The sequence below is a fragment of the Bos mutus genome, chromosome 20, assembly GCF_027580195.1.
Source record: "Bos mutus isolate GX-2022 chromosome 20, NWIPB_WYAK_1.1, whole genome shotgun sequence".
NCBI lineage: Eukaryota > Metazoa > Chordata > Mammalia > Artiodactyla > Bovidae > Bos > Bos mutus.
The window spans coordinates 31,615,055-31,642,230 of record NC_091636.1 but is presented as its reverse complement, the minus strand read 5'-3'; the positions used below and the strand labels follow the sequence as shown (position 1 = coordinate 31,642,230).

The 27,176-nt window shown below is 37.9% G+C and overlaps 1 protein-coding gene across 1 annotated transcript in view; it reads left to right on the top strand.

Annotated features, from left to right (window-relative positions):
- The window catches only part of CCDC152 (coiled-coil domain containing 152), a 35,504-nt gene that overhangs the window by 5,469 nt on the left and 2,859 nt on the right, over positions 1–27,176 (top strand). Inside the window, exons 3-5 of the mRNA XM_014477957.2 lie at positions 7,024–7,092; positions 18,613–18,677; positions 22,292–22,394. Of these exons, the coding sequence (XP_014333443.1) occupies positions 7,024–7,092; positions 18,613–18,677; positions 22,292–22,394 (237 nt within the window). The remainder of the gene's footprint in view (positions 1–7,023; positions 7,093–18,612; positions 18,678–22,291; positions 22,395–27,176) is intronic.

The window sequence follows — 27,176 nt, the reverse complement described above, 5'->3', positions numbered from 1 at the left end:
GTACCATCTGGGAAGCCCAAGTAAAATATAGATTTTAGTTAATAATAATGTATCAACATTGGTTCATTAATTGTAACAAACATACTGTACTAAAGTAAGATATTAATAATAGGGGAAACTTAGCTTAGGATATTTCACAACTCTCTGTAGCATCTTCTCAAGTTTTCTGTACATCTGTGCTCAGTCGTGCCCGACTCTTTGCAACCCTATGGGCTGTAGCCCGCTAAGCTCCTCTGTCCATGGGATTTTCCAGGCAAGAATACTGGAGCAGATTGCCGTTTCATACTCCAAAGGATCTTCCCAACCCAGGGATCAAACCAGCATCTCTTATGACTCCTGCATTGGCAGGCAGATTAGCACCACCTGGGAAGCCCATCTATACATCTAAAACTTTTCTGAATAATAAAGTTAATTAAAGGTCAAAAAGTGAAGCCACAATAGAAGAGAATATAGGGAGTTTTGTTTTTATGTTTTTAAGACTGAAGAAAGCTTTTCCAAGTGTGACACCTATCAGTGGATATCTGGTTAAATAAATTACGGTGTATTTTGTAATGAACTACTATATAACTGACAAAAAGAATGAAGTATCTTTATATGATATAGCATCAGTTCAGTTCAGTCGCTCAGTCATGTCCGACTCCTTGCGATCCCATGAACTGCAGCATGCCAGTCCTCCCTGTCCATCAACAACTCCCGGAGTTCACTCAAACTCACGTGCATCGAGTCAGTGATGCCATCTAGCCATCTCATCCTCTGTCGTCCCCTTCTCCTCCTGCCCCCAATCCCTCCCAGCATCAGTCTTTTCCAATGAGTCAACTCGTCGCATGAGGTGGCCAAAGTACTGGAGCTTCAGCTTTAGCATCATTCCTTCCAAAGAACACCCAGGACTGATCTCCTTCAGAATGGACTGGTTGGATCTCCTTGCAGTCCAAGGGACTCTCAAGAGTCTTCTCGAACACCACAGTTCAAAAGCATCAATTCTTCGGTGCTCAGCTTTCTTCACAGTCCAACTCTCACATCCATACATGACCACTGGAAAACCATAGCCTTGTCTAGATGGACCTTTCTTGGCAAAGTAATATCTCTGCTTTTGAATATGCTATCTAGGTTGGTCATAACTTTCAATCTCCCACGTATAGTAAATGAAAATAATAATGTACACAGCAGAGTATTATCATTTTTAAAAAATATATTTTAACGCACAAACACCCTCCCCCCTGTATATTTGTAGATCCCTGGAAAGATAAACAGTGCCCTAGTAACAGTGTTTGCTTTGAGGGGAGGGAAACTGGTTAGTTTTGGGGCAGAGATTGTCAAGATATTCACTTATCACTAAACTTGTGTCTCATGTGTGTATATTATTTGAAAAACATAATCAAATACTTCCTTAAAAATTAGTTATACTTATTCTAAATCTAATGACCTTTTTCTGAATAATACACGATAGAAGTGAAAGAACAAGTGAGAATGATCTCTTAGAAAGCGAAGTGCGTACTAATTCACTTAGGAAGGGCAAACCATGTATGTGACTGGACTTGTTCAAAAGTAAATCATGATATCTTTGTATTTTCTTCACTTGATATCAGATAAACAATGCCTTTGCCAGCTCAAGATGGTAACAATATTGATATTGAAGATCAACTACTATAAAAAAAAGCCTTTTCATGCACATTTTATTTAATATTTCCGACTGATTTATGATATAGATATTAATACCTAAATTGCTTATAATGGTAGAGCCTAAATTTGACCTTAAAACAATCACTGATTTACTAAATTATACAATATAAGTGATAGCTTAATGTTCTGAGCTCTAGTTTTTAAGAATTGGATAGGATAGTTCTTCAAATTGTACTGTAAAGTCCAACAGAAATGATGCGTAGGAGAAGTTTTGCAAAGAGAATTAAAAGCTATTATTCTAAAATAATGAATGATCTTCTATTTTATGGGGCTTCCGTGGTGGCTCACATTTAGTAAAGAATCCGCATGCAATGCAAGAGACCCAGGTAAAATTCCTTACTGAGCCAGTTTCTGTTTTAAAAAATGTGTTTAGAGAGCCACCTTGTGTTCTAAATTTAAAAATACACAGTTTGGAAACATTCGGTATACTTTCAGTTTCAGGGTTCTGTTTTCAATTTGCTAATTACTGAGATAACATACTTTAAAGGCAATGGCACCCCACTCCAGTACTCTTGCCTGGAAAATCCCATGGACGGAGGAGCCTGGTGGGCTGCAGTCCATGGGGTCGTGAAGAGTCGGACATGACTGAAGTGACTTAGCATAGTATAGCATAGCATGCATGCTGGATTCGTGCTTCTAAAGGTGCAAGGACAAGTGATGGCAGGATCTGTGCCTCCATTTTTAATTGCAGCAGCTAATACAGTAATATACACGAAGTAGGTAATGTCAGTTGTCATTTAACCATCATTCTGTTACTAGGACTCAGCAACAGAACAAAATGAAGGATGGTGGGAACTTTGAGTTGGCGATAGGGGAGGTAGAGTGGGAAAAAGGAGGAGTAGAACCTTGTACTTGCATAAAGCTTTTAACTTCTACCGAATACTTTCATTTCTATTAATGTAGTTGAAGTACATGGAGACTGAGTTATAGGACCTCTAACTGAAAATGGGAAGTTTTGAACTCTCCCCTCACAGCATTGGTTCTCTCATTTAGTTAATAAATACAAAAACTATTGAACACTTATGAAATAGTCATCACATTATGCCGAGGTCCAGCCCCGGCTGATCCAGGGTATTCGAAGGAGAGACGGCTTAGGCGACCTATTTATTTATTTATTTATCAAAGATATAAAGAGTAATAGAATGAGAATAGCTCAGTAGGAAAATTCAGTGGAGAAAAGAAGCTGAGTAGCTTGGTTTACGCGGAAAATCAATATAACCCGTGACACCAGGTTAGCTCTGACCACGGAGGCCGCAGGCGCCCTCTCGAATAGCGGAAGGTGCCCCACCTTAGACACCTTCTCAAGTGGGTCTTAGAAGCCCAGGCAAATAAATGGTCGCAGAGGATATCCATGCTCCAGATGGAGACTCAGCTGGAAGTTAAGGGGAAGAATGACATGGGGAGACCAAGCGTTGGTGAGCAAGGCCCGTAGCTGTATTTTTAACAGGGGCTTATATACCCTAAGTTACACATAGAGGATAATAGGGGATGCAAAGTCAGCAGTTTTTGATCCTTATCAAAAACCAGGGTTTCTTTCCTGCAAATTTATCGTATACAAATGGTTTAGGTGATTTACATCATCTTCTGGCCAGAAGGCTTATTAACATTTTATGACTCTTGACAAGGACTTATCAACAAAGACTTATTTTCTCTAAGAGTAATTATTTTAAGGTTTGGCGCCATCTTCCGAAGATAAAATTGCATTCCTATAGGGCGGATGTGTAATGGGTTTACAACAAAGGAAAGAATTTATTACCTTAAGGGTCTAAAGTTACTAACACCAAGGCCACTACTTATTTTTTCTACATACAAACTATATTAATTAATACACATTCAAGGATACAATACAGGGGATGTGGAAACTTGGCAACAAGCATTGGCTCATCAATGAAATCTTTTACTAGTTTTATTCTGACAGTTTCTAACTCTCTGAGAGGCTCTAAACTATTTGAATATCTTAAGCTTCCTGTGCCTCTCGAGGCTGGGAGACTGTAAACAATCGTATGCATAGCTGTAGGAGTCTGGGTAAACTTGTCAGGCGAGTTAGAGAGCTATCTGAGGGGTTTGGATTTAAACACTCCTAGTTGCCCAGGAACTTTATTAATTGGAGCTGTAAGTTAACTCTTTGACAGAGAGAGCGAGATGGTGGTGGGGGACAGCCCCCAGTAAAGTCAGAGGTGAGAGCACAAAGCAATAAAGTAGGCAGACTCTGGTTTTTTGGGGGGTAGATGCTCGAGAATATCCGGGGGGACTCCTGAGGCTCGATCCCACCTTTGTGTATGCCGAGCCTCCTTCCTCATGACCTTTGTCATGAGTGGAATGTCTCTCGGGCTCCTGGCAACATTAGAAGTAAGGATTATCAAAATAAATATCTTTACCTGAAAGAGTTCACTGTCTAGTGGGAGAAACCATCTAACTAAAATGTAATGTGAACAATGGATAAAAGTAATATATACAAATTGTGGGACACAGAGGAGAGAAACAGTAACAATGTTAAATATCTGTGAATGAACTTAGAAAGTATATTTTTTCATTTGGTTGTCAGAACAACCTAATATAGGAGAAAAGTACATTACCCAGAGCGTCATAGTTACAAAGTAAAGAAGAAAAAAACTCTAATCCAGTTCTTTTGATTCCAAATTTCAAGGTTTCATCAGCATGTTATACAATTCCTGAGGAAGTCTTGAATTAAGAGCACAGGATTTAAAATGTGAAAAACCTGTGTTCAAACCTAGACCTACACATGTACTATGGAATCTTTGTTAAGTTACCAGATATCTATGGGTGACTTCCTCCTTTTGTGAAATCAAGATAATGATGCCAATTTCTCAGCATCAGTTTGAATACTGATTATAATGTTTATAATGTACTTAATGTAATGCCTGACAGGGTAAATATTCAATAATGTACTTTAATGTACCTAGACAACTTTTTACTGTTAGATAAAAGTATGTCACACTAATGCACAGTGGCTGAATATCCACTGTAGGTCTCTAAAACTGAAAGAAAGAGAATAAGGTTCAATGTTTAATAACCATTAAGCCAAGCACATAAGAACAAAATTGCCTAATCTTTCTTTTTAAAAATACTGTTACTCTTTGTGAAGTTTTCATCATTATATATTTAGCTACTATAATTGTAAACTTAAACTGGTGCAACCTGGGTTTCTCAAACTTATAGTAAAAATGTGATAGCAATAACTATCACTAAGTCTTTCTCTGGCTCTATTCCTGCCCTCTTTCCAGGGCCTCTCACCTATTCAGATTAGTCTGAAGAAGTGATCCTACGCCGATCTTCTTGGTATATTAAAGTAGTTAGAATCATTGGCGTTAGTGCTGGACTGCTTGAGTTCATGTTGTAGCTCTACCATCTACTACTTTTAAGTGTGAGTTTGGACAATTTGCTAAACTTCTATGTGTCAATTTCCTGATATGTAAAAATGAGGCAAATACTAGAATCAATGTCATAGAGTTAAAAGGGTTAAATGAATAGTTGCAAAGCATTTAAAATAGCAGTGTGTTATTATTCTTATACCACTGTTTCTCCATTTACTCCTTACCGTTATAATGCCTGTCAATCAAATCACTTAAAAAATATTTAGGAAATGACTATTATGGACCACAACTCTTCTAAGTACTAGGGAGAAATGTTAAACAAGACAGAAGATAGCCCCTGCTATCCTGAAGCTTACAGCCAAGGGCTGCTTAAAGTTACAGAAGTCTCCACCACTGTTGCCCCGCTTCAAATGTTTAGCTGTTGCCGGTGATACCAAGAATATACATACTGAAAGCTTATTTGCACATTTCGGGCTTGATTGCACAGAATTCTCCCATTATTCAAGAAGACATTGGCACCAAAGTTGCTGATGCCTTGTAACCCAACACATTGAGTTTTTACTCTTTGTCGCTACTCCCTTGTCCTAGGACTCAGGCAAGAGGACAGGTTAGAGGACAATGAGGAAGAAAAGCCTTATCTTCTCCCAAATGACACTTGTTCACCAGCTCTGACTCTCTATCTTTGAATAAAACTTCATTTTCCTTGACTCTCTTTCCTTGGAATGTTCTGACTCTCTTTCCTTGGAATGTTTTTATGGAAAAGCCACTTGGGTACGTGCCTCACAGTTCTCCAGACATATCCAAATGTGCCTTATTTCTAGGGTAGCTGTTGCTAAAGGCACATAGAGGGAATCCCTACTTTACTGGGTTTTTCATGCCTTAGAAAACTCATAACTAAATCATGGAGTGCATTTGACTTAAAGACTGATTTAAAAAGTGTTTATTACAGATGGCTAACAAGCACATGAAAAGATATTTAACATCACTCATTATTAAGAGAAATACAAATCAAAACTACAATGAGATACCACCTCACACCAGTCAGAATGGCCATCATAAAAAAATCTACCAATAAATGCTGGAGAGGGTGTGGAGAAGAGGGAACACTCTTGCATTGCTGGTGGGAATATAAACTGATACAACCACTATGGAAGATGGTATGGAGATTCCTTAAAGAGCTAGGAATAAAACCACCGTATGATCCAGCAATCCCACTCCTAGGCATACACCCTAAGGAAAAAAAAATTGAAAAAGACACATGTACCCCAATGTTCATTGCAGCACTATTTACAATAGCTAGAACATGGAAGCAACCTAGATGTTCGTCTACAGATGAAAGGATAAAGAAGCTGTGGTACATGTATACAGTGGAATACTACTCAGTCATAAAAAGGAACGCATTTGAGTCAGTTCTAATGAGGTGGACGAACCTAGTGCCTATCATACAAAGTAAGTCAGAAAGAGAAAAGAGAAATATTGTATATTGACACATATATATATGGAATCTAAAAAGATGGCTTTGATGAATTTATTTTTAGGGCAGCAATGGAGAAACAGAGATAGAGAACAAACCTACGGACATAGAGGAGGGGAGGACTGAGAAGGGGAGGTGTGTGGAGAGGATAAAATGGAAATTTACAATACCATATGTAAAATAGATAGCCAATGGGAATTTGCTGTCTGACTCGGGGAACTCAAACAAGGGCTCTGTGACAGGCTGAAGGGTGGTAAGGGGAGGGAGATGGGAGGGAGGCTTGGGAGGGAGGGGATGTGTGTACCAATGGCTGGTCCTTATTGATGTATGACAGAAAACCACAAAATTCTATAAAGCAATTACCCTTCAATGTAAAAAAAAAAAGTGTATTATATGACTTATTTTGAGATACCTGGTTGCTTTATTAAGTCTCATAATTGTCAATTAAATATTATTTTAAGTATTTTTTAACTTTGAGATAATAATTCCAAAAAGAAAGTAAATATTCAAATAGATTTGTCTTTTATGTTTTAGAATGTGCTACTCTTCATGATATGATAAAAGGGCTACAGCATACCATTGAATATCAACATAATTTGAAGGGTAAGTTAGAAAAAAAGTAAAATCTAAAAAAAAAGGTTGTATTTAAGCATCTTTAAGAATAGAAAGTTTTTACATTGCTGACAGTAATCTTCTCTTAATCTGATCTTGTTAAATTTATCAGCTAAGAGCAGGATTCCTTACTACTCAATAATATCTTCCTAAATTATTGTAAAATAAGAAATGTCATGCTGAATAGAACAATTCAGTCATATTCTGACAAAAACGTCAGGGTTTTATAGTTGATTATAATAATTCTCTTTATTACTTTAGAAAGGTTAGAAGTATATTTATTCCCAGTAGTATTCTTGGTCTTTAATAACCTTGTGTTCAGTTTTAAAGGATGGGTATTATGAGTAATTACTTCATGAGTATTCTGTTCAAACCTCAGAGATAGTTTAGTTTACTATTTAATTTCTGTCATTGAGTAAGGTTTTTATTTGTGTAAATTAAGCCAACATCTTCAGCCACCATTGAGAAAACAAGGCAACCAAGTGTTTTGTCTTGCTTTAATTTAGCTACAGTGCAATGTTAGTGGCATTTTCCTCTACTATAATTAATTAATTAATAAAAGTCACTCAGTCATGTCCCACTCTTTGCGACCCCATCACCATACAGTCCATGGAATTCTCCAGGCCAAAATACTGGAGTGGGTAGCCTTTCCCTTCTCCAGGGGATCTTCCCAACCCAGGGATTGAACCCAGGTCTTCCGCATTGCAGGTAGATTCTTTACCAGCTGAGCCACAAGGGAAGCCCAAGAATACTGGAGTGGGTAGCTTATCCCTTCTCCTAGGGTCTTCCTCCACTATATTAGAGTTTAAACTAAATTGCCTCCAAGATCTCATAAAACTGACACCAAACAATAAGAATTTTTTATCTTAGTCCTCTGCTTTTCTCATAATGAAACTACTTTACATATATAGGGGAGATACAATACTGACCTTTTGTGGTATTTATTTGATGTGTTATTCCTTATAGTCTTTTAAGAACTACTATTAGTTTTTACTTTTCCCCCATTGGTTTACCTTAAAATATTTCCTCAAGTGTTAATGAAACAAATATAGGAATTGGATCAGAAGACTTCACACTTAAACTGCCGAACAGCTTCTGCAGTACATAAAGGATTCATTTCCATGTTGATACACCACTAAGAGCTGTTCTGGAGATCAAGAAGGGTAGTAGATAGGGAGCCATATCATCTCCAATATCTTTTTTTAAATTTTTTCCTGCAGATGTCTGATCACGGTATGTCCCATAGGTTTTTGCTTGGCTTAGTTCTAGCATCCTGCTCATTTTTTCCCAGTATTTGATCCCTATCCCACACCTGGTTTGGGCTTTCATTTTTCCATCTCAGTGCAAAGGGCTCAGAAAAACTTTTCCTTTCTCTGACTAAATATGACACCTAGCTGCATTTTTTTTAATGTATCTGTTCATAATCCTTTACAGGATTCAACTCTTTCCAGGAGTTTAACCCTTTCTAGGATTTTGTTCAAATAAAACATCTACCAGAGATTAACATTAAATACTTTGAAGTTCCAGAAAGTTGATTATAATTATAAACATGTTAAACATATTGCTTTATAAGAGGTTATCAAATATCTACCATAGTCAAGAATATTATATTTTCACAGACATGGTAGTACAGATCTTTTAATAATCCATTTCTGAAAAATGGATATCCTATGCTGCCTCTCAGGAAGAAATAGTGATTCACTGATTTCATTTGTCCAGTGCTCCTACAGGTTTTGCCCAACATGATAGATGTGAACTACCTATCTTTCTTCTCTTTGATCTGTTTGATTCTCAAGATTGTATGGATAATTTGCTTATCAAGGTTACAGTGGTTGTAAATGTCTGCCTCCCCAGAAACTATTTCCTTTTCTTAATATAAACCTGACTTTTTTTCTAAGATTCATTCTTAATCCACGTGATCATATGCCTCGGGAGAAGCTAGTTACACCCCAATTCCAAGGGAGGGCTTCTGAAATATTTTCCTCTCTCCCAAAAAACTGTTATTCTGGTTGTTGTTAAGTCTGCATATAATGCCTGAAATTGTTGCAGACTGTTTGCTTTCAACCTGAAAGTGATGACAGCATTGAGGAGAGCAGCAAGAAAAGACTAGAAGGATATGGTGTCTTGACTGCATTATTGAGTTACTGAATCAGTTGCCCTCTAAGCTTAAGAGTTTCTTCAGCCACTATGAGAGAAATGATACCTCCCTTTACTCTCATCCATCAGTCTTTTCAGTAGGTGCTTATGGGCTGTGTAAAAGATGATCCATTGAGATGCAGAAAGAAAACAACACAATTCCTATTAATGCTTATTTTTTATTAAAAGTAGTCAGTCATGTACTGGAGAAGGAAATGGCAACCCAGTCCAGTACTCTTGCCTGGAAAATCCCATGGGCGGAGGAGCCTGGTAGGCTACAGTCATGGGATCGTGAAGAGTCAGACACGACTGAGCCACTTCACTTTCACTTTTCACTTTTATGCATTAGAGAAGGAAATGGCAACCCACTCCAGTGTTCTTGCCTGGAGAATCCCAGGGACGGAGGAGCCTGGTGGGCTGCCGTCTATGGGGTCGCACAGAGTCGGACACGACTGAAGCAACTTAACAGCAGCAGCAGCAGCTACTTACAATCAAAATAATCCTTTCAAACTGGACAGTAGCTTTAAGAAATAAAATATGTTTGACAATAATACTAATAATGCAAGCACAAATCAGCAATAAAAAAGTAGCAAAAAAGTAGCAGAGCTGTCACTTCTACCCTTGTACAAGTTCAGAAACATTAAAAAGTTTAATGAAAAACTATCATAACTGATGAAATGTCAGCCAATGGTGGCCAAGTGTAACTGCCTTTGAAAAAATTAATCTATAGCAGGACTGTTTACAAATGAATATTTAGAAATGGTTCCATCATTAAGTGATTGGGGGCCAAAAATGTGTCAACTTTAAACATTCTTACATGCGTATTAAACTTGGCATAGAAAGCTAAATTCAATTAAAAATTCTTCAAACAATGATCTAACAATGATTCTCAACCCTTTGTTAAATGTTTGTTTTCAAAAATCTTTTGAGAGGCTTATAACAACATCAAGGAAGATGGATTTGACAGAATTTCAAAAACAAATCACTTTTGCCTAATCAGTGTTTGGGACTGAAAAATGAGTACAGTAGGCCCTTCATATCTGCAGGTCCTGCATCCATGGATTCAACCAACCCAGACTGAAAATACTTGAAAAAAATTTCAGAAAGTTTCAAAAAAGCAAAACTTGAATTTGCTAAGGGCTAGTAATGGCACCCCACTCCAGTACTCTTGCCTGGAAACTCCCATGGACGGAGGAGCCTGGTAGGCTGCAGTCCATGGGGTCGCGAAGAGTCAGACATGACTGAGAGACTTCACTTTCACTTTCCACTTTCACGCATTGGAGAAGGAAATGGCAACCCACTCCAGCGTTCTTGCCTGGAGAATCCCAAGGATAGAGGAGCCTGGTAGGCTGCTGTCTATGGGGTTGCACAGAGTTGGACACGACTGAAGCGACTTAGCAGCAGCAGTAACTATTAATGGCAGAAAGCAAAGAGGAATAAAGAGCCTCTTGATGAAGGTGAAAGAAGACAGTTAAAAAGCTGACTTAAAACTCAATATTAAAAAAACTAAGATCATGGCATCCAGTTCCATCCCTTCATGGCAAAAAGAAGGGGAAAACGTGGAGGCAGTGACAGATTTCCTCGACTGCTTCTTGGCAGGAAATCTATGACCAACCTAGAAAGTGTATTAAAAAGCAGAGACATCACTTTGCTGACAAAGGTCCATCTAGTCAAAGCTTTGGTTTTTCCAGTAGTCATGTACTGATGTGAGAGCTGGACCATAAAGAAGGCAGAGCACCAAAGAATTGATGCTTTCAAACTGTGGTGCTAGAGACGACTCTTGAGAGTCCCTTGGACAGCAAAGAGATCAAACCAGTCAATCCTAAAGGAAATCAGGACTAAATATTCATTGGAAGGATTGATGCTGAAGCTCCAATGATTTGGCCACCTGATACGAACAGCTTACACTTTGGAAAAGACCCTGATGTTGGTAAAGATTGAAGGCAGGAAAAGAGGGCAAAAGAGGATGAGATGATTGGAGGACATCACTGATTCAATGGATGGGAACTTGGGCAAAGTCCACGAGATGGTGAAGGACAGGAAGGCCTGTCATGCTGCAGTCCATGGGGTTGCCAAGAATTGGACATGACTTGGTGAATGGACAACAACAAAAGTAACTATTTACATTGTATTTATAACTATTAACATAGCATTTACATTGTATTAGGTGTTATAAGTAATCTAGAGATTAAAAAAAATATTAAAAAGATATACAGGATGTGCATAAATTATATGCTAATACTACACCATTTTATGTAAGGGGCTTGAGTATCCATGAATTTTGGTACCCACAGCAGTCCTGGAACTAATCTCCAATGGAAACCTAAGGATGACTGTGTTGTGATTTAGTAAGTACAGCCAGTAATGCATTTGAACCCGCAAATCCAAGTATCAAGACAGCCTGAATATTAAAAAAATTTTCATAATCAAAGAGTTAAATCAACATTGTAAAAGCTACTGATGCATTTCCAGTGGCATTATCTCACTAAAATTTATCAACAATAATAGTGATTCAATAAAAAGTTTTATAACAGTGCTTTAAATAATATTAGAATAAATTAACATTTTTTTCCTCTTTAGTCACCTTCTTAACTTCTACTTGTATCCTTTTTAAGAATTATGTACAGTAAGAAAGTGATATATATATAATTTATAAATAGACAAGAATTGGGGTGTACATTCTCATTATTTTTATTAACAGGGCACACAATTATGAGAGTTTGGAGACTATTAGTTTAGAACTTCACTTTATCTGTTTGTCACTACTTTTTAGATTTTGTGATTTTGTTATTTATGTTGGCCCACCTATTCCCTCCTAATATTTACCAGTTACATGTGAGACAGTGGATGATCCCTCTTACCATTCCCTGATGGCTCAGTGGTAAAGAATCTGGCTGCCGATGCAGGAAACTCGGGTTTGATCCCTAGGTCAGGACGATCCCCTGGAGAAAGAATGGCGCAACCCACTCCAGTATTCTTGCCTAGAGAATCCTATGGACAGAGGAGCCTGGTGGGCTATAGTCCATGGGGTTGCAAAGAGTTGGACATGACTTAGCAACTAAACAACAACAAACCATTTATGGCAATAGCATTGGAATTTCATAACTTAAGGGAAAACTTGAGTCTCTCATTCTCATGAGTGATTGGATGATTAAGTTAAATATATTTTCTGAGATGTTCTCATTGTCAAGGACCAAAGAAGCTCTTCATTTATTACTGCTAACCTGACACAGAGAAGGAAAGTCATGAAACAATATTTAATGACATCTGTTATGCTGGAGACATCTATCAGGCTGGAGAAAGGCAAGGGCCCATTGTGTAGATTATGCAAAAGTGTTGGCAGCCTTTTATACTATGAGCCTTTGTTTTCTTGCTGCTTCATTACCCCAAAGAATGAATTCATTCTATCTTTGAAATAATATGTATTTGGAGTTCAGGATATGAACATAAAACAGAGTATGATTCATCCAATATATCATAAATGATAGGAATATTTTTATATTGTTTCTTATATTATTGTAAAAGTATTATTCTATATTCTACTTTAGGAGAATCTCAGTAATTCACTATATGAGAGATAGTGACATTATACCTGCTAACTTATCATCAGTGGTTATTACTGCCCAGACAAAGGAAACAAGATTCAGAGCCTTTTTTCCACTAGAGGAGAATTATTGCGATATAACCAGCCCTAGATCAATTGAATTTCAGGCATTTAAACACATGAGCAGTGAAAAGAGAAAAAAATAGAGACGTGAAATCAGCCGAATATTCAGAGCACCTCCAAAATCAGTAGAATTCAAACATATTTGCCAATTTTCTCTAAATAATTTATTACAACTTAATATTGCTTTTTTCCTGTCTGAACTGAGCCTGAATAACTTAAATTTATTTGAGCCCTTATACTCTAAAAGAGTGGATTTTAAGGAAGACATTGTTATGGACAGTGCAGCTTTACTGTACAAAATTGTTCTAAACAAAATGATGTAGTCAAAACTGATCACTGATCAGAATGTTTTGAAAAGAGCAAAAGCATATATTCAGTGTTATTCTATAAAAGAATTGTATGAGAAACTAAGCTAATCCATGATCAACTACTACTTAAGAAAAAAAATAATGCTTACATGAAAATTAGTTTGAATAATGTAGAAATACTTCTTTCAATGTAATTGTGAGAAAGACCTTCTTAAAATAATCAGACTTGTTCAGTTCAGTCGCTCAGTCGTGTCCAGCTCTTTGGGACCCCATGAATCGTAGCACGCCAGGCCTCCCTGTCCATCACCAAATCCCAGAGTTCACCCAGACTCACGTCCATCGAGTCAGTGATGCCATCCAGCCATCTCATCCTCGTCCCCTTCTCCTCCTGCCCCCAATCCCTCCCAGCATCAGAGTCTTTTCCAATGAGTCAACTCTTTGCATGAGGTGGCCAAACTACTGAAGTTTCAGCTTTAGCATCATTCCTTCCAAAGAAATCCCAGGACTGATCTCCTTCAGAATGGACTGGTTGGATCTCCTTTCAGTCCAAGGGACTCTCAAGAGTCTTCTCCAACACCACAGTTCAAAAGCATCAATTCTTCAGAGCTTATAGTATATCTTTTGAAGAATGCTATCATATTTATATAAGCATCTTTTAAGTATGGGGAAATGACTTCTTATGAATATGTACTGTAGAATCTTCATTATTTAAAAATTGCCACCTTCCAAGAGAGATTTCCTAAAGGAACATTAAAAGGAAGGTAAAGAACAAAACCTATAAATAATTTTGGCCACCAACATAATTTTCAGGGCACAGTGCAAAGTGAAAACATGGAGTCCATGTTCAAAAATTAGGGAAAAAAATAACATTAAAGGTTCTGAAATATAAAGCTTCTTCCTTTCTTTTGTGATCTCTCAGTTGTCAGGATATTTTGTTGTTTAATATCACTCAATGAAAAATGCTTTTAATTTTAATTATGAGCATGAATTTTACTATTTACCTTTCTGTTGTACAAACTAGTTTTAAATTCAAAGAACACAACTCATATGTGGAAGTACAGAAGTACACAATTAATACTTCATAGTTTATACATGTATATCTGTTTCATTCTTACCAGAATAGAGAAAATGCTACACAAAACTACCTCAACCATTTTTCATTCATTTTAATTCTTGAGACATGCACATTCTACCAACACTCTCTACCTTCTGCTTACTGATGAATAAAAAAAAGACTGAAATGAAAAATAACTATGAATTTCCCTATTTTTCCTTTTGTTCCATGTCATCATTTTTTGTCTGGCTAATAGAGAGAAGTAACAGAAGTAGTAAGAAAGGATATGATAGAGTTGCTTGGTCATTCATGTTTCTTAGAAGACCATTTCCTTCTTTCTGGATTTAAAGCAAAATCTAGCTCAGGTTAGACAGCAATTCCTTGTCAAATATCAGGACCAGGTGGACTCTACAGTGATCAAGATGCTATTTGAGTTTATCTCTGCTCCAGGCAGTGCAGCAAGAGCCTTATACCTTAAGGAAGTAGAGATATGTGTTTGAAAATCTAATGTAAAATCTGGGAAGATGATGAAAAAGAGCTGTGCCAACAATAATAATATAACATGGATTATAATAATAATATAACATGGATTATACTACAGATGAAAGCCAACAAAAAGCCAACTGAGGAGCACTATAAAATATTAAGGAGGTTAGCTGTTTCTTCAGTAGATGACTTTAATTCATAGGTAAGTTATGTGCCTCTGTTTAGCATAATTATAGATATGCCAAAGCTAGATACTAACATAACATTTAGATGGGTTGATCAATATTTCTGGCAGAGGGAAGACTTAACATCATTAAAATGTCATTTTCCTGAATTTAATATACACATTTCATGTAGTTTAAATTAAAATATTAAATTTAGGGGTAAAGGAGAAGATTGCATAAGCTAATCTTACAGTTCATTTGACAGAAGAAACAAATAAACAAAAACAGAAAGTATGAAAAATAAGAAGAACGTAAGGGAGGAGGACTTCCACTACCAGAAAATAGCATGCTCTGAAGCCATTGTAATGAAATCAATATGGTATTGGCATAGAAAGTGAAAAATACATCCATGGAAAGAATGATCTAGATTCTAGAGACAGGCCCCAGTATTTGCTAACTTAATGATTGATGCAAGGAATATTTCAATCTATTGAAAAAGAATATTTTAAAGTATGGTACTGATACAACTATCTTACCATCTGGAAAGTTTTCCAACCATATCAAAAATAAATTCCAGATGGATTAAAAAAAAAACACTTTAGTACAAAAAAGAACAATAGAAACTTAAAATCCAGGAAAAGCATACAACCTGGAGCTGAGGGATATCATCTTAACCAATCTGAGAACCTCAGTTACTATATAAAGAAAAAAAGACTCAACACACCTTCTTAACAACAATGCAACCAAAGTACAAACAACAACAATGCAAAAAGAACCCTACATGTTATGTGTAAAACAAAAGTCAAAAAGCAAATAATTTATTTGAAATAAAAGTGTTTTCAAATACCAACGTAGTTTATATCTACAATACAAAGAGTTCTACAAATTAATCAGCAGGAACAAAGAGAATTTTTAAATGGGCACCTTTAATGTCTGGCTCAGGTACAGATCCTTGCTCTGTTTCAAACCCTCACCACACACTAAATCAGGACTGACTTTTTCCTGATCTAAGTATATGATTTTCCTTAAAACACCTAGTGGTTAACAAGAATGAATATAGAAAAATGTGAAGCACCCTCCTTCTCCATCATGCCTTGTCAAGAGAAGAGTTTTGATTTTTAAAAAAATGTCAAAATTATGATAGGTATGAAATAATAGGGCAAATTGAAGATGCAAAACTGTATTTTACTTAAATTCATTTTTTCCTAAGTTTTCCTTAATAGGGCATTATATAACTATGGTTCTCAATAATATTGTTCAAAGATTAAACCTTCCTTTCCTTCTAGTTTAGCTTAGCTTACTATATCAACTCATCTTCTTTTTAAAGTATTTATTTATTTGGCCACACCCAGTCTTAGTTGCAGTGTATGGGATCTAGTTCCCTGACCAGGGATCGACCTCTGACTCCCTGCATTGAAAGGTCAGAGTCTTAGCCACTGGACCCCCAGGGAAGCCCCTCATCTTTTTTGTACAGTAGTTTTGTTTCCCTCACCTATCCTAAAATACAAACTATACTAATCCTCAAATACAGACCAATCCAGCCATATACTTGCTTGACTTACAGTGCTATAGGCATAGGCACTGAAGGCTATTGGTAAACATAAATTGCAAAGTCATTTTGAGTCCCAGTTTCACATATACCCTTAATTTATCCAGGCTTTTAAATTTTTCATTCTTTAAGTCCCCAACTTTAAATATTTCTTTCTCATTAAACCTACTTTACTTTCTATTTCATAGAAAAAGTTGTCAGACATAAACTACCTGATTTCCTGTCACCCACTATCCCTTCTTCCCACTGCACTTCCTCCAGTGTATTCATACACAGACATATCCTTTCTTCTTCCTCCTCAGCTTTGAAGAAAAAAAATCCTTCTTCCTATCCAAAGTTATTTTTCCACTTAACTCTCATCTCTCATCACCTCTCTCTTCTGGGATGTTGCATCTTCTACTGTCCCTTCCTTTCTCATTTCCTTCTTTCTATTGGTCATTCCTCTCAGCTTTTAAACAACTCAGATCTCTCCCATATTTTCAATAAACACAACAAAGTGTCCTTGATTTTGTATTTATTCCCTCCAATTACTCTCACTCTTTCCTTTTGCAATGGAATCTCAAGGGAATAGTGTGCACTCACTATCTCTATTTCCTTAGCTTCATCTAGTTTTTGGGCTTCCCTGATAGCGCAGTTGGTAAAGAATCCGCCTGCAATGCAGGAGACCCCTGTTCGATTCCTAGGTCTGGAAGATCCACTGGAGAAGGGATAGGCTACCCACTCCAATATGCTTGGGCTTCCCTTGTGGTTCAGCTGGTAAAGTGTCCACCTGCAATGTGGGAGACCTGGGTTCAATCCCTGGGTTGGGAAGATCCCCTGGAGAAGGGAAAGGCTACCCACTCCAGTATTCTGGGCTGGATTAGTCATACACGGACTATACAGTCCATGGGGTTGCAAAGAGTCAGACATGACTGAGCTACTTTCACTTCCACTTCACTTTTCATCTAGTCTTCAACTTAGAACAATTGGGCATCTCCCAAAGATTTCAGATTCAAAGTTCTCTCATTTCACCTTTTTATTGCATTTACTGCCATGGATTATAACCCCCATAAACTCTCTTCTCTTAGTAACACCCTCTCCTGCATCTCTGGACACTTCTTAGTCTCCTTTATAGGATAGTTTTCCTTTAGCCACCTCTAAATGTTTCTCAGCCTACAAGAAATATTCTCCTGGATATCTCAAGCATTTCAAATTTGGCATGATAAAGATAGAGATCCGTCATTCTAAATCCTAAAAATCTTCCCCTTTAAAATCTTCCCTAATTGATTAACAGTTTTCATCCACTCAAATCAGAAACCTAGAAGGCAAAGGTTCCCCTTTTGCTTTTGCCGCTGCTATCCAATCAGCATTAAGTTTCCTGATAATTCTATTGTCTATATAGTTATCTTTATTTTCCATTGTCTCTTACTGCCAGTGACCTACTTTAGGCTCCCATTATTTCTTACTTGATCTGTTACTGATGTATGGACATCCTCTGGGTTCAACCCCTTCCCTATTCATCTTCTGCACTGCCAGATAATCTTTTTGAACATGTAACTAATAATTTCATTTCACTGTTCAGAATTCTTTGGTGAGTCTATAACCTATAAAATAAAATTCAAAGTTTTTCATCTAGAATCTGTCTACTTCCTATAAAGTTACTTCCCCAATCTATTTAACACATTCTCCTTATAAATTTACACTCCAACAATACTGTACTTGAATTGTAATTTTCCCAAATGTGCTATATTGATTCAAGCCCAAAGTCTTCTGGATATTTTTCTGTATCTCTCTCCAACTTACTATTTAAGTCTCAGATCAAGTGCTCCCTCTTCTACAAACCTTTTCCTGACTTAGAACTGACCTAAGCTTTTCTTCCATATCACCCCACCATATTTCAGACACACTGCCATTACCAAACAGTTATCACAGCATTATCATAACTGCTTACACATCTATCTGTCTTACCACTAGGCTGTAAGTTCTTTGAAGAGCGATAATTTTTTTGTTTCAGCATTCCCAATGTCATTCACAGAGCCTAATGTGTAGTAGATTTTGTATTCACATGTTTAATACATACATGAACGAAAACTTGATGGGTTAAAAATATTCCCATATTCATTGAAAAGTTCTATATATTATAATACTCTTCATTGACTTTTACACAGGTGAAAATGAACAACTAAAAAGAAATGCTGATCTTATGAAAGAAAAGTTTAAAATGCATGAACAGGTGAGTTTATGTGTCTTTATATTCTATCAAATACCTGTGGAGCATTGTCTTCCCAAATTAGGGGGGGGGGAGTCATTTTTAATTAATATAGGCAGCCAAAAAGATACAAGTTTTGCAGACCCTCAGTGTTTTACAAACTAATGTAACAGTATATTGCTTGCATTACTTTCTTTCAAACAAAAAGGGATGCAACAATTTTGCCATTTATTTAAAAAGTTATCTTAGAGTTTTTACTCTTCAGTATACTCTTAATTAGCACTTTATAAAAGCTTTTTTGTGATAAAGTGAATGCCTTCAGTATTTATGGTTTGAGTGATCTATTGAAATTTTATGGCACCATCCAAATGAAGAGAGCATTTTATGTGGGTCCCCAATTTTCTCCCAAGAGCCAGCATACACTCTGCTACTTTTTCTTATCTCCTATAAAAAGAGCATCATGATAATAATTATAGAACATAAAACCTAGTGCCTAGAACATAAAATATCCTCAATGAATATAAGTTCCCACCCCTCTGCCCTTTGGGAGGTTTATTATGCTTGTTTTTTCTCATCTCCCAAGAGCCAATATGTCAAACTCTGGCAGATCTAAGATTTCCAAAACTCAGCTTAGATCTGTATCCACCTTAGAACTTCAACTTGAAGGATCATCTCTGTTTCAATCTGGTTCTTAAAGAGCCTTTGAAGAAACACAAGCTAATTCTGTAAACATGCTGGGGCTTCTAGGTAATACTCAGGAGTAATGAATGGTATCTCATGTACTCTTGGAAAATTTAGCTTCTCATCACCAATTTTGAAATAATTTAAATATCCCTGGGTTATATCCCATTCTTTCTATTTCCTTTATATCTTTACTTTATTTTTCCATCCCTTTCATATCTTTCCTCTACATTTCAACAATAAATGTAGTCAGGGTGTAATTGGAACAGAAAGGGAGAAAACTTTTGCCTCCTCTTCTAAAATGTCAGATTGTAGAATACTTCTTTGTCTAAAATAATATGAATTTTCAGAGGGGTGGGAATGACAGAATAAACACCGTAACCCAAGATTCTGAGCTTATTAACTGCTGTCCAAAGCAAACTAAAGATTACCTCAACCTAATGAACATTCTCTAGTACAACACCTCCAGGCACATCCAAGACATACGGAGAACCACTCCCTAGAAATAAATTTTGGAGTTACTTACCAGCCATATTTATGAGACTGGAAGATTGGTAACTTGTATGTGAAGAATGCTTAAGTTTTATAAGAAGATATAACCAGAAGCTGTCCCTTGGAATTTAAAGTTCTCAAGAAAGCAAATGAAAAGAAGGCAATCAACAAGAACCTGTTGGAATTTTGTCCCCTTAAAAAGAAGAAAGGATTGGACTCTTTGGGGCTGTTACAGATTATACTAGAGGAGAAGAACCCAGTGAGATACAGCCTGGTACCAGCCCAGACGTTTAAGATAGGCTTCATGCCTCGAGACTACAGTGAAAATTCTCAGTCTTACCAAACTAATGGCAGCATGTCAGGTGGGAAAATCAATGGAGAATGAAAAGACATGTAGATTTGTCTCCTAGAGTTTCCCAGAGCAACAACTGCTTAGTGCACCAATTTGAGTCAGGAGTCATTTATGAAAGCCATTGTGTAGTTGTCCATCTAGAAATCTAGATTCAAGCATAGGAAAAATATCACAGTCTATGAGATTGACCCCTTCAGTCACCTACCTAACTTTAATCAAAGGCAATGGTTGGATAGGTTCAGCCATTCCTGTAAGTTTTCTGGCAAACTAAGTAACACAAGTAGGAATCCTGACTGTATCCTCTTGAATTTAAGGAAATTTTTAATTATATATATAAATTAATCTTTATTTTTAATTATAGCTGCTTAAACCAGTGGATCTTGACTTTTTTTCATCTCCTCAAATACCTGAATATACTGAATATCTATTAAAACCCATGAACCCTGATAAAAAAGTGCTCAAAAGGGCACATGCATGCATACAATTTCAGGAAGTTAACAGACCCTTGAAAACCCTTTATCTGGGTCTAGGGTAAGAACCTCTAACTAATAATTCTTATTAGCATTCTCATTCATTGAATACATATCAAGGGATATACACCAGGAGATAGGAATACAACAGTGAGTAAAAACAAAGTCCCTGCTTTTACAGTGCTTAACACACATGCGTGCCCAGTCATGTCCAACTCTTTGCAACCCCATAGACTATAGTCCACCAGGCTCCTCTGTCCATGGGATTTTGGCAAGAATCGTGAGTGGGTTGCCGTTTCCTACTCCAGGGGATCTTCCTGACCCAGGGATCAAACTCTCATTACTTGCATCTCCTGCATTGACAGGTAGATTCTTTACTACTGGTGCCTTACCATGTTTATTAGAAGATTTTTCTGGGCCTCCTGCCTGCATCATTGTCTCTTTCTTACTATCCCACTTCACTTTTATTCTTCCTTCTTTCCTTTACTCCTCTCCATCTAGAAATATACCTCTGGAAAAACTGAAAATTTAATCTCTCTGGTGGATTTCTCTTTCCACACTTCTCTCAACGCCTCTCTCTAGGGACTTCCCTGGTGGTACAGTACATAAGAGTCCACCTGACAGTACAGGGGACGTGAGTTTGATCCTTGATCTGGGCGGATTCCACATGCCACAGAGCAGCTGAGCCCATGCACCACAACTACTGAAGGCCATGTGCCTAGAGCCTGTGCTCTGCAACAGGAGAAACCACCACAGTGAGAAGCCCAGGCACCCCACCTAGAGAGTAGCCCTGCTCTCTGCAACTAGAGAAAGCCCTTGTACAACAGTGAAGACCCAGCACAACCGAAAAAATAAAATAAATACTTTTTTTAAATGCTACTCTCCTTATGAGCATAATAAATCACTTCTCTGCTTCAACAACCTATAAAACTAACCTCAGGAGGCTGTTGACCACTTCTCAGATCCCAAATTCATCCTTCTTTAGCCTCCTCATAAAGCTGACCCTTACCATAGATAATGCTTAACCTCCTTCTGGAAATTAGGGATGTTTATATAATTGTCAGAAATGGAAAATTCAGGCTACATTCAAAGAGATTGACCCTATGTTAAGGTAAGTTTGCTGCTGCTGCTAAGTCGCTTCAGTCGTGTCTGACTCTGTGCGACCCCATAGACAGCAGCCCACCAGGCTCCCCCGTCCCTGGGTTTCTCCAGGCAAGAACGCTGGAGTGGGTTGCCATTTCCTTCTCCAATGCATGAAAGTGAAAAGTGAAAGTGAAGTTGCTCGCTGGCTATCAAATGATACATAAAGTTGGCTCTACAATATACTTTGGCTTTTTTGAAATATTTTAATGTTCATGCCATTTCTGCACACACTTAAAATATTTTGAGCATCTATGATAAGTTATGGATATGGTGATGAGAATTCAGGAGGCAAAGATAAAAATCATTGTGTCTAGATGATCTGTCTACTTGAACAAGAAATTGGTCCTTCTCAAAGTTTAGCATTCAAACAATGAACAATATCTTTCCTCTCTAGATATAATTATATATCAAAAATTAATATAAACTTTGAAAATTTCATCTAATCAAAAGATGTGAACACATACTTAAATTGAACAATGAATATATGTTTTAATCTATAGGAACATAGGAATAATATTGCCAAACTTATGAGTGAAATGAAAATCAAAGAGGAGGGACATAAGATTGAAATAACAAAACTTTATCAAGATATGCAGAAAAAAGGTAAGTTTTTATTTTTAATTTACTGAATTCTAAGATACCATATATGCCAGAAAATTTGGAAAACTCAGTAGTGGCCACAGGACTGGAAAAGGTCAGTTTTCATTCCAATCCCAAAGAAAGATAATGCCAAAGAATGCTCAAACTACTGCACAATTGCAGTCATCTCACACGCTAGTAAAGTAATGCTCAAAATTCTCCAAGCCAGGCTTCAGCAGTATGTGAACCATGAACTTCCAGATGTTCAAGCTGGTTTTAGAAAAGGCACAGGAACCAGAGATCAAAGTGCCAACATCCGCTGGATCATGGAAAAAGCAAGAGAGTTCCAGAAAAACATCTATTTCTGCTTTATTGACTATGTCAAAGCCTTTGACTGTGTGGGTCACTGTGGAAAATTCTGAAAGAGATGGGAATACCAGACCACCTGATCTGCCTCTTGAGAAACCTGTATGCAGGTCAGGAAGCAACAGTTAGAACTGGACATGGAACAACAGACTGGTTCCAAATAGGAAAAGGAGTACGTCAAGGCTGTATATTGTCACCCTGCTTATTTAACTTCTATGCAGGGTACCTCATGAGAAACGCTGGGCTGGAAGAAGCGCAAGCTGGAATCAAGATTGCCAGGAGAAATATCAATAACCTCAGATATGCAGATGACACCACCCTTATGGCAGAAAGTGAAGAGGAACTCAAAAGCCTCTTGATGAAAGTGAAAGAGGAGAGTGAAAAAGTTGGCTTAAAGCTCAACATTCAGAAAACAAAGATCATGGCATCTAGTCCTGTCACTTCATGGGAAATAGATGGGGAAACAGTGGAAACAGTGTCAGACTTTATTTTTGGGGGCTCCAAAATCACTGCAGATGGTGACTGCAGCCATGAAATTAAAAGACGCTTACTCCTTGGAAGGAAAGTTATGACCAACCTAGATAGCATATTCAAAAGCAGAGACATTACTTTGCCAATAAAGGTCCATCTAGTCAAGGCTATGGTTTTTCCTGTGGTCATGTATGGATGTGAGAGTTGGACTGTGAAGAAAGCTGAGCACCGAAGAATTGATGCTTTTGAACTGTGGTGTTGGAGAAGACTCTTGAGAGTCCCTTGGACTGCAAGGAGATCCATCCAGTCCATTCTAAAGGAGATCAGTCCTGGGTGTTCATTGGAAGGACTGATGCTGAAGCTGAAACTCCAATACTTTGGCCACCTGATGCAAAGAGTTGACTCATTGGAAAAGACCCTGATGCTGGGAGGGATTAGGGGCAGGAGGAGAAGGGGACGACAGAGGATGAGATGGCTGGATGGCATCACCGACTCGATGGACCTGAGTTTGAGTGAACTCCGGGAGTTGGTGATGGACAGGGAGGCCTGGCGTGCTGCAATTCATGGGGTCGCAGAGAGTCGGACACGACTGAGCGACTGAACTGCAGATACCATAAAAAAACTTACATGCATATATAATTTTTTTCAGTAATTACCAGTATTCTTGAGTAAACACTGCCTTTACACATCTCAATTTAGGTTTGTTGCTTTCTTTATATTTATGTGATATAAATTACATTTATAAATTGGACTCATGGAGTTTGAATTTAACATTTATGTGAGATAGTTAATATTATTGTAAAATTAATATAAAGTGTAAGTTAGCTTTGATATTTATATACTCATCATATTGAATATAATTTCACTAAGAAATTATATTCACTATTCACTAAGAATGAAATGTAATTTCTCTAAGAAATTATATTCAATATTCAATAAGAATGAAATATTCTTCCTTTAGCAAAGTAGGTCTCATGAACTAATGTTGAGAGTTAACTGGTTTCATAAAGGTATTAAAAAGTTTCTTAACAAGCCTAGATGCACACTGTATGCAAAAATTAACTTGAATAATAGATCTGAATGTAAACCTATAAAACAGCCAGAAGAAAGCATAGCAGATAATCTTTGTGACCCTGAGTTAGCCACAGTTTCTTACAAAGAAACACAAAGCACAAACAATAAAGGAAAAAATTCTAAATTGAACATCAAAAACTATTAACTTCTGTCCTTCAACACAAAAGAAAATGAAAAGACAGGCTACAGACCAGTAGATAATACTTACAAACGCATAACTGATAAAGAACTTATGTTCAAAAATCTATAAGGAACTCTTAATTCAATAATAAGTCAAACAACCCAATAAGGAAAGGAACAAAATACTTGGACACAAATAATATATACAGATGAAAATAAACACATGAAAACATGTTCAACATAATTGGTTTGTAGAAAAATGCAAATTAAAACCACAGTGAGATACCACATTGCACCTTCTGTTGTTGTTCACTCAGTCATCCGACTCTCTGCGACCCCGTGGACTCAAAACCTCAGTGCCAAGTGTTGGTGAGGGTATGGAGCATTGGAATTCTCATACATTACCAGTGGGACTGTAAAATTACACAACCACTTTAGAAAAGAGTTTTGCTGTTTCTTTGGGTTCTCTGAGAAGCAGATGCCTAGATAGAATTAGACATTCAAGAGATTTGTAAAGGAAAACATTTGTGAAGATAGATAGGGAGGGAACTGGGGGAGATGGGTTAGCTGTTACAGGTTGAACCGATGTGAAAAAGAGAAGGAAGAAAGGTGTGCTGGACAGGAGAAGTCAGTCTGTGACACATTTATAAGAAAAAAGTCAGCAAAGTTGGGCCAAAGTTGCCCATCAACCAAGTTCTACAACTCTCAGGAACAACTCTGCCTTAGTATCCATGCCAAGTTCAGTCAGTGGCTAGGAGCAGCTCTTGGGAATCGTGACCTCAGCATAAACATGGTCATGAAAAGCAATGAGTCAGTTACGGTCCCTGAAGTTGGAGATCTGAAAGATGCATTTTCATGGGCACAACAGTTCCCTCCTTATGCTACACGTACCTCCTTCTCCATTGGAGTTCAGGCAGCAGGTTCTCCATACTTCTATGGACGTTTCTTCCTCAGGAGAAACCTAGAAGAGGGGTTGTTGAAGTGTTCTTCCTCCTAGGGACCTAATTGTGTATTTTCAGCCAGCAGGTTCTAGGTCAAAACCTTGGTTCAGGTTAGGAAACTGAGCAAAAAATAATTTTTAATGGGGCCATGTGCCCTCAGCCTCCTGTTCCTCCATTCTTATTTCTTTTGTACTTGTTAAGCAGCATTTACTGCTCATCTGTTAACTAACTCTATGATTCTCAAAAATACCCCTTTGGCTGCTTTCTGACCTTTCTGGTCATTATAGTAATTGTGGCCTCCTGGCTTCTGGCAGTTAAACACCATCATCTGGCTTCTATAACTTGGTGGGGGAAGGGGGACACCATTCATGAATATTAATGAGCCCAACTTTATAACCTCTTACTGGCAGCCCTAGCTTGCAGATAAGAGTGAAAGTTGAACTTCTTGGTGATGCTGGTTTGTCTCTCACCAGCACATTCCCTGTGGCTTGATTAATAGTGTGCCTTCTGTGTCCTCCTAAGGAACATAATCCTTTGGTGCGTTTTCTTGCCTCACAAGATACATCTACTCAAGCATGCCAACTTTTGAGAGCCTCCTTATACCTTTCTCGCTAGCTGCCAGGGCATCTCAGGTGTTGCCACTTCACTCTGTTTTGGCCAGTGCTTTCTCTAGAGGTCTAAGGCTACTCCAACAGAATTTGCCCCATATCCTGGGTCCTTGCTAGGGTATTATGTCCCCTGACCCTAAAGAGTATCTTCAAGTCTATTAATTCTTGCTTACCTAAGTCTTAATTTCTGTCGTCTTCTATCCAGCACCCTCAAAAGTGCCTTCTCAAAGGTATTCACATGGCTCTTCCCAATACAACCTAGCTAATTCTTGCAGCTCTTTGGGGTATATTCACTTTCCCCACTTACCAGCCCCGGTACTCCCCCAGCCAGGTGATACTGAGCTTTAACCCTAGTTATTAGCCTAGCCACCAAAAGAAGAGGCTGGGGCAGTTTTGGAGAAGAGCCTCTGTAGCATCTTTCATCAGTTAAGCTAAGGGCTAGCTCTTCCTAGGAAAAGGTAGGTCACTTCTGCCAATTCTGAGCATTTAGGGGAGCTGTCAAAGCAGTTTCCTCATAGGCATTGATCCAGATACCCCTGTCCTATTTTTTAGGATATTAGGTGTTTCCAACCAGGATTTAGCATGGCACACCTGTTTCTGCTGAGCATTTAAACCTCTCTGGAGTTCTGCAACTTTAATGATTAGATTCTGTTGCTCAGCTGTGCCTGCGCTTCCACTAGAGTTTGTAAGAGCCTGTCTATGGGCTTCCAAAGAGACCCTCTGACTCTCACACCTGTTCTTTAAATCTTTACCTTCTAACAGCTCTGTTTCTTATTATCCCAATGCAGGTAGATGTAAGAGACGCGGGTTCGATCCCTGGGTTGGGAAGATCCCCCAGAGGAAGGCACAGCAACTCACCTCCAGTATTCTTGCCTGGAGAATCCCAGAGACAGAGGACCCTGGTGGTCCATGGGGTCACAAAGAGTCAGATACAACTGAACCAGCTGAGCATACACACACAGGAAGTCAATTTAATTTAGCGATAAATAACTCTCCTGTCTTTGTGGGCTTTGTTTCTCATCTTTCAAATGTCTGAACTATTATACCTACAAGGCATTCACCTCCACCAGGACATTTTCCCAGATAACTGCTGATAAAACCTTCAGTGGGCTTCCCTGGTGGCTCAGTGGTAAAGAATCCGCCTACCAATGCAGGAGAGGTGGGTTCAGTCCCTAGGCTGGGATGATCCTCTGGAGAAGGAGATGGCTACCTAACTCAAGTATTCT